The sequence below is a fragment of the Nerophis lumbriciformis genome, linkage group LG19 (assembly GCF_033978685.3).
Source record: "Nerophis lumbriciformis linkage group LG19, RoL_Nlum_v2.1, whole genome shotgun sequence".
In the NCBI taxonomy this organism is placed as follows: Eukaryota; Metazoa; Chordata; class Actinopteri; order Syngnathiformes; family Syngnathidae; genus Nerophis; species Nerophis lumbriciformis.
The window spans coordinates 43130499-43139124 of record NC_084566.2 but is presented as its reverse complement, the minus strand read 5'-3'; the positions used below and the strand labels follow the sequence as shown (position 1 = coordinate 43139124).

Below are 8626 nucleotides of genomic sequence, written 5' to 3'. Positions count from 1 at the left end.
GCCAGAAGAACTTACTGGCATGACTTTATTTTGTCCATTGGCGCGTCTTGTTTGTCTGAAAATAAGTACGGAACGAACGGTACGAACCCCGTCAGCTGGTACTGTAGGTCATTTAAATCAGTTGCACCATGGGAGATGTAGTTTAAAGTTACGAAAAAAGCCCGCTCTTATTGAAGAGTTACAACTACATTACCCACAATGCACTGCCGCTATAAGTAAACACATAGCTGTCAAGCAACACAAACGCGATCTTGACATCCTGCCTTAAAATGGAAGAAGGATGAGAGCCAGAAGAACTTACTGGCATGACGTTATTTTGTCCATTGGCGCGTCGTGTTTGTCTGAAAATAAATACGGAACGAATGTAGGTCATTTAAATCAGTTGCACCATAGGAGATGTAGTTTAAAGCAACAAAAAAGCCCGCTCCCATTGAAGATTTACAACTACATTACCCACAATGCACTGCAGCTATAAGTAAACACATAGCTGTCAAGCAACACAAACGCTATCTTGACATCCTGCCTTAAAATGGAAAAAGGATGAGGGACAGAAGAACTTACTGACATGACGTTATTTTGTCCATTGGCGCGTCGTTTTTGTCTGAAAATAAATACGGAACGATCCCGTCAGCTGGTACTGTGGTCATTTAAATCAGTTGCATTACGGGAGATGTAGTTTAAATCAACGAAAAAGCCAGCTCCTATTGAAGAGTTTCAACTACATTACCCACAATGCACTGTCGCTATTGTAAACACAGAACTGTCAAGCAACACAAACGCTATCTTGACATCCTGCCTTAAAATGGAAGAAGGATGAGAGCCAGAAGAACTTACTGGCATGACGTTATTTTGTCCGGTGGCGCGTCTTGTTTGTCTGAAAATAAATACGGAACGAATGTAGGTCATTTAAATCAGTTGCACCATAGGAGATGTAGTTTAATGCAACGAAAAAGCCCGCTCTTATTGAAGAGTTACAACTGCATTACCCACAATGCACTGCCGCTATAAGTAAACACAGAACTGTCAAGCAACACAAACGCTATCTTGACATCCTGCCTTAAAATGGAAAAAGGATGAGAGCCAGAAGAACTTACTGGCATGACGTTATTTTGTCCGGTGGCGCGTCGTGTTTGTCTGAAAATAAATACAGAACGATCCCGTCAGCTGGTACTGTGGTCATTTAAATCAGTTGCATTTTGGGAGATGTAGTTTAGTCCAACGAAAAAGCCCGCTCCCATTGAAGAGCTACAACTACATTACCCACAATGCACTGCCGCTATAAGTAAACACAGAACTGTCAAGCAACACAAACGCTATCTTGACATCCTGCCTTAAAATGGAAAAAAGGATGAGAGCCAGAAGAACTTACTGACATGACGTTATTTTGTCCATTGGCGCGTCTTGTTTGTCTGAAAATAAATACGGAACGAATGTAGGTCATTTAAATCAGTTGCACCATAGGAGATGTAGTTTAAACCACGAAAAAGCCCGCTCCCATTGAAGAGTTACAACTACATTACCCACAATGCACTGCCGCTATAAGTAAACACAGAACTGTCAAGCAACACAAACGCGATCTTGACATCCTGCCTTAAAATGGAAAAAGGATGAGAGCCAGAATAACTTACTGGCATGACGTTATTTTGTCCGGTGGCGCGTCTTGTTTGTCTGAAAATAAATACAGAACGATCCCGTCAGCTGGTACTGTGGTCATTTAAATCAGTTGCATTATGGGAGATGTAGTTTATATCAACGAAAAAGCCCGCTTCCATTGTATGGTTACAACTACGTTACCCACAATGCACTGCCGCTATTGTAAACACAGAACTGTCAAGCAACACAAACGCTATCTTGACATCCTGCCTTAAAATGGAAAAAAGGATGAGAGCCAGAAGAACTTACTGGCATGACGTTATTTTGGCCAGTGGCGCGTCTTGTTTGTCTGAAAATAAATACGGAACGAATGTAGGTCATTTAAATCAGTTGCACCATAGGAGATGTAGTTTAAAGTAACGAAAAAGCCCGCTCCCATTGAAGAGTTACAACTACATTACCCACAATGCACTGCCGCTATAAGTAAACACAGAACTGTCAAGCAACACAAACGCTATCTTGACATCCTGCCTTAAAATGGAAGAAGGAGGAGAGCCAGAAGAACTTACTGGCATGACGTTATTTTGTCCGGTGGCGCGTCTTGTTTGTCTGAAAATAAATAAAGAACGATCCCGTTAGCTGGTACTGTGGTCATTTAAATCAGTTGCATTATGGGAGATGTAGTTTAAATAAACGAAAAAGCCCACTCCTATTGAAGAATTACAACCACATTACCCACAATGCACTACCGCTATAAGTAAACACAGAACTGTCAAGCAACACAAACGCTATCTTGACATCCTGCCTTAAAATGGAAAAAAGATGAGAGCCAGAAGAACTTACTGGCATGACGTTATTTTGTCCGGTGGCGCGTCTTGTTTGTTTGAAAATAAATACGGAACGAATGTAGGTCATTTAAATCAGTTGCACCATAGGAGATGTAGTTTAAAGCAACGAAAAAGCCCGCTCCTATTGAAGAGTTACAACTACATTACCCACAATGCACTGCCGCTATAAGTAAACACATAACTGTCAAGCAACACAAACGCTATCTTGACATCCTGCCTTAAAATGGAAAAAAAGGATGAGAGCCAGAAGAACTTACTGGCATGACGTTATTTTGTCCGGTGGCGCGTCTTGTTTGTCTGAAAATAAATACGGAACGAATGTAGGTCATTTAAATCAGTTGCACCATAGGAGATGTAGTTTAAAGCAACGAAAAAGCCCGCTTCCGTTGTAGAGTTACAACTCCCTTACCCACAATGCACTGCCGCTATAAGTAAACACATAGCTGTCAAGCAACACAAACGCGATCTTGACATCCTGCCTTAAAATGGAAGGAAGAGAGCCAGAAGAACTTACTGGCATGACGTTATTTTGTCCATTGGCGCGTCTTGTTTGTCTGAAAATAAATACGGAACGAACGGTACGAACCCCGTCAGCTGGTACTGTAGGTCATTTAAGTCAGTTGCACCATGGGAGATGTAGTTTAAAGTTACGAAAAAAGCCCGCTCTTATTGAAGATATTCAACTACATTACCCACAATGCACTGTCGCTATTGTAAACACAGAACTGTCAAGCAACACAAACGCCATCTTGACATCATCCTGCCTTAAAATGGAAGAAGGAGGAGAGCCAAACGCCAAACTAATGTTGCTTGTAAAAGACACACTTACATGTTAGTGCGCTCGACCATGAGTGGTTATGGGGTTGATGTCCTTTAACAATGGATTTAACGACGGCGGTGTTCAACGCGGCCAGAGACGGTAAGCTGAAACTTATCCAGAAGTTGCTCGGCAACAAAACTCCCGCCGAGCTCGAAGCTTTATCGGAGGAGAAAACCCAGGGAGGCACCTCTCTCCTGGTGGCATCGCGGTACGGACACCTGGAGGTCGTGGACTACCTCATCGGACATTGTAAAGCCAATGTGGAACTCGGCGGCGCGGTGAACTTTGACGGCGAGACCATCGAAGAAGCCCCCCCGCTGTGGGCGGCTTCGGCAGCCGGTCACCTCCTGGTCGTGAAAACCCTTTTAAAACACGGCGCCTCGGTGAACAACGCGACGTTGACCAACTCCACCCCGCTGCGGGCCGCCTGCTTCGATGGCCACCTGGACATCGTCCGCTACCTGGTGGAGCACCGAGCTGACATGGAGGTGGCCAACAGGCACGGCCACACCTGCCTCATGATCTCCTGCTACAAGGGCCACAAGGAGATAGCCAAGTTCCTCCTGGACCGGGGGGCCGACGTCAACCGCAAGAGCGTGAAGGGGAACACCGCCCTCCACGACTGCGCCGAGTCCGGCAGCCTGGACATCATGAAGATGTTGCTCAGGTGCGACGCCCGCATGGAGAGGGACGGCTACGGGATGACCCCGCTCCTCGCCGCGAGCGTCACGGGGCACACCAACATCGTGGAGTACCTCGCCCACCAGCCCCGCACCTCCAGGGAAGAGCGAATAGATTCCCTCGAACTCCTCGGGGCCACCTTTGTGGACAAGAAGAGGGATCTGCTCGGAGCCATGAAGTACTGGCGACGGGCAATGGAGTTGAGGCAGCCGGGGGAAAAAACAGGCTCTTTGACCAAGCCCCCACCTGGGGCCCCCGTTCCTGCTTATGGCTGTGCCCAGGAGGTGAACAGTGCAGAGGAACTGGAGGCTCTGATCACAGACCCTGATGAGATGAGGATGCAGGCCCTGTTGGTCCGCGAGCGCATCCTGGGACCGTCCCACCCAGACACCTCCTATTACATCCGCTACAGAGGAGCCGTCTACGCCGACTCTAGCAACTTTGAAAGATGTACCAGCCTGTGGAAATACGCTTTGGATATGCAGCAGAGCAACCTGGACCCGCTCAGCCCCATGACGGCCTCAAGTTTCCTGTCCTTTGCCGAGCTCTTCTCCTTTGTCCTTCAAGACCGTGCGAAGGGCACCCTGTCCACGCGCATCACCTTCCACGATCTGATGACCGTGTTGGGTAAAAGTGTGCGAGAGGTCGAGCGAGCTGTGGCGCAGAGGGACAACCCGCCGGAGGTCCCGCAGTTCACCAAATCGCTCGCCATCATCCTCCACCTCGTCTTTCTGCTGGAGAAGCTGGAGTGCAACCCCGAGCAGGAGCACCAGAAGAAGCACACGGTCTACCGCCTGTTAAAGCTGAATCCTCGCGGCCGTTCCGGCTTCACGCCGCTTCACATGGCCGTGGACAAGGAGACCACGTCCGTGGGGCGCTACCCCGTTGGCCGCTTCCCCTCCCAGGCGGTGGCGTCGCTGCTCTTGGAGTGCGGCGCCGACGTCGATTCGAGGGACTGCGAGAACAACACTCCACTGCACATCGCCGCGTTGAACGGATGCCCGGAGATCATGGCGCTTCTCATGAAGGCCGGGGCGCACTTTGACGCCACCAACGCACAGAGGAAGACGTCCTACGAGCTGTTAGGTGAGCACAATATTGGACACTCGGCTCTCTTCCCGCTCAACTACATCACTCTTCAGTGCCTGGCAGCTCGTGCGGTGGAAAAGCACAGACTTCCTTACAGGGGACTCATCTCTGAAGAGATGGAAGGTTTTATTGAGCTGCACTGACCTCCATCACTGACCCCTGACTCTTTCTCTTGACCTCACCTTTCTCTTGTCTCTAACCTCCGCTTGCTTCGCTTTTGGACTCATGACTTTGATCCACCGCAGTCCGGCATTTAGAATGAACATTTCCCAAAGTACGCTTGTATCTAAACGGGTTTGATGCGGTGACTGACAACATCTGGTCAATTACGATGCATGAAAAGGACAATTTGAATGCGATTGCTTGTCCAAAATGTTCAGAAATTATAATTGAAAGAACCCAACCAGCCACACTTGCTTGTATTTATTGTTTCTGGCGGGTTTTTACTTGTTGACATGTTCTGTCTGCTTAGGAAATTGTTAAAGCGCACTGTGCCAAACGCCTCTGTGATGTAAAGCCACTAACATATCACCCTAACTGACAAAACGCCAGGGGACTCCTCAGGTTATTTAGAGACCGCATTTAAAAACAAATCAGTCACTGTGGTCTGGCGGTTAAGTTCCTGAAGCAAAGCATCACTGTGAACAGATCGGACTTAAGGGTACTTCTCAATTGCTTCTTTTAAATGGGAGTTCTAGACCATGAAGCTTCTGATTCCAAATGTTTCCTTGAAATGCCTTATCATCCAAACCGTGCATGTGGCCGTTCAAAACACTCCAACAAAATCAAGTATTTCTCGTTATCTTGTTCAAGTCCCCTTTTAACCTCAGATGCAGTTGGGGATGACGGCGTTGTGGCCCCTGGCATCTTAGTCCTACTTTTGTGTTACCACGTCTGTTGATGCTCTAAATGGACAACTAACGTTCAGACTACAGACTGCCTTTCTCTGTCTATGCTGGTGTGTTCCAGCGCTGGTATGAAACTGTGGGTGTGGAGGGTGTCGAGCCATCACCTAAATAAACTTGAGTGTGACAGCAGGACCTGTGTACGGTGCTCATTACTATTTCTACTGCGCTTTGTGTCAAATATCCAGCTCGTTTTGCGTCTGCAAATTGGTCCGAGGGTTGTTTCCCCCGCTCCCTCTGTGGTGTTCTCCAGGTGCTTGTTACGCACGCTTAAATGGTCGCACTTGTCGCACATCCTCATTAAACGGCCATAAAGTTCTGCTAACCGGGACATTAGGAACGCCTTTTCACCCAAAAAGCTTCTCGCGTTAAACTGCGGCATACCGAAATAAAGATGGACAGAAACTTGATCTTTGCAGGTTGAGCGGCTCCCAATATAAATAGTGCAGAGAGCGTCACTGCTGCGGGGCAGAGAGAGACCAGGGCGCTTGCTCTTCTAATTTTAGGGATCTTTTCAGAATCGCCCTCGCACCAACTCTGAAAATGGGGGATAGTGTCACACTTCCCACTCCGGCAGGTCACAGGGTGACTAGCGGGGATGGGACTCGGGTCAACACACACCTCCTTTTCTAGTAATGTTTTATTAATGTCTTGCCATTGTGGCTGTTGTGGTTAATATTTCAGGTGTCACGTTGGTACCAGCTGGTATCCACTCTTTAGTCGAAACACATGACCTGTGTTTGGGGTTACCAGATGGTTGTTGGCATTAAGACTGTGTTGAAATATAGTTGTTGCAGTGGGGATTGTTGGACTGTTTCTTGCCAAGTGTCTTAACAATGTTTTACCACTAGATGTCGCCCTCAACAAGGCATAATATTTATTCATGCCTTGTGCCAAACAATTAGCCTATCATTTTAACATTGTTTAATTACTATTTTTACACCTTTAAGCCCTTAATAAGGAGAGTAGCATGTCAAAGTTTGATCCTGGTTTTTATTCATGTCCTACATGCAAGCCTCAACCGTAATTATGGTTTTATTTTTACCTTCAAGCTGAACTTTTAACATTGCAACGTTGTTCCTTTTTGAATAATAAGTCTTAGGTATTTTTAATTCCCCATGTACTCTGTTTGTTTAGGGCTGTCACAAATAACGAGTTAACTCGTGATTAATCACAAAAAATGACTGTATTAATCATTTGCAAATGCACAGTTTATTTTGACTGCACATGCTCCTTTGCCATGACCTTGGATGGTCACCTCATAATGCGAATATATATATATATATATATATATATATATGAATATAAATAACTACTTTAATGTGTATATATATATATATATATATATATATTTATTTATTTTTTAATATAAAAATATACATGTACATTAAAGTATATATATATATATATATATATATATATATATATATATATATATACTTTAATGTACATGTATATTTTTATATTAAAAAATAAATATATATATATATATATATATATATATATATATACACATTAAAGTAGTTATTTATATATATATTTATATACATTAAAGTATTTATATACGTATATATAATACTTTAATGTATATAAATATATATGTATATATAAATAAATACTTTAATGTATATATATATTTTATATATTAAAATATATATAATACTTTAATGTATATACATATATATATATAAATAAATACATACATACTTTAATGTATATATATATTTTTACACATAAAAATGTATATATACATTAAAGTATTTATATATATATATTTATATACATTAAAGTATTATTTACATATATATAAATATTTTAATGTATATAAATATATATAAATAAATACTTTAATGTATATATACATTTTTATATATAAAAATATACATATATTTATATATATATACAGTATACACTAAAGTATTTATATATATATATATTTATATACATTTAAGTATACTTTAATGTATATATATACATAAATAAATAAATACTTTAATGTGTATATATATATATATATGTATAATTTTTATATATAACTTTTTTTTAATTATATATATATACACATATATATATATATATATATATACATTAAAGTATTTATTTTTATATATATTAAAGTATTTACTTATTTGTTTATATATATATATAGCAGAATCAGAAATACTTTAATATATATGTATATATGTATATATATACATATATATGTATATATATATATATATGTATATATATATATATATATACTTTAGTGTATACTGTATATATATATAAATATATGTATATTTTTTATATATAAAAATGTATATATACATTAAAGTATTTATTTATATATATGTATATACATTAAAATATTTATATATATGTATATAATACTTTAATGTATATAAATATATATATAAATACTTTAATGTATATATACATTTTTATGTGTAAAAATATATATATACATTAAAGTATTTATTTATTTATATATATATGTATATACATTAAAGTATTATATATATATGTTTTAATATATAAAATATATATATACATTAAAGTATTTATTTATTTATACATATATATTTATATACATTAAAGTATTTTATATACGTATATAAATACTTTAATGTATATAAATATATATATAAATAACTACTTTAATGTGTATATATATATATATATATATATTTATTTATTTTTTAATATAA

General features: G+C 40.5%; 1 protein-coding gene across 1 annotated transcript; it reads left to right on the top strand.

The window, feature by feature from the left end:
• Positions 1 to 3157: 3157 nt before the first annotated feature.
• fem1a (fem-1 homolog a) lies at positions 3158 to 6060 on the top strand. The gene has a single exon (XM_061978734.2). It carries the CDS (start codon positions 3321 to 3323, stop codon positions 5172 to 5174), a length of 1854 nt encoding a protein of 617 aa, XP_061834718.1. The 5' UTR covers positions 3158 to 3320; the 3' UTR covers positions 5175 to 6060.
• Positions 6061 to 8626: the final 2566 nt, after the last annotated feature.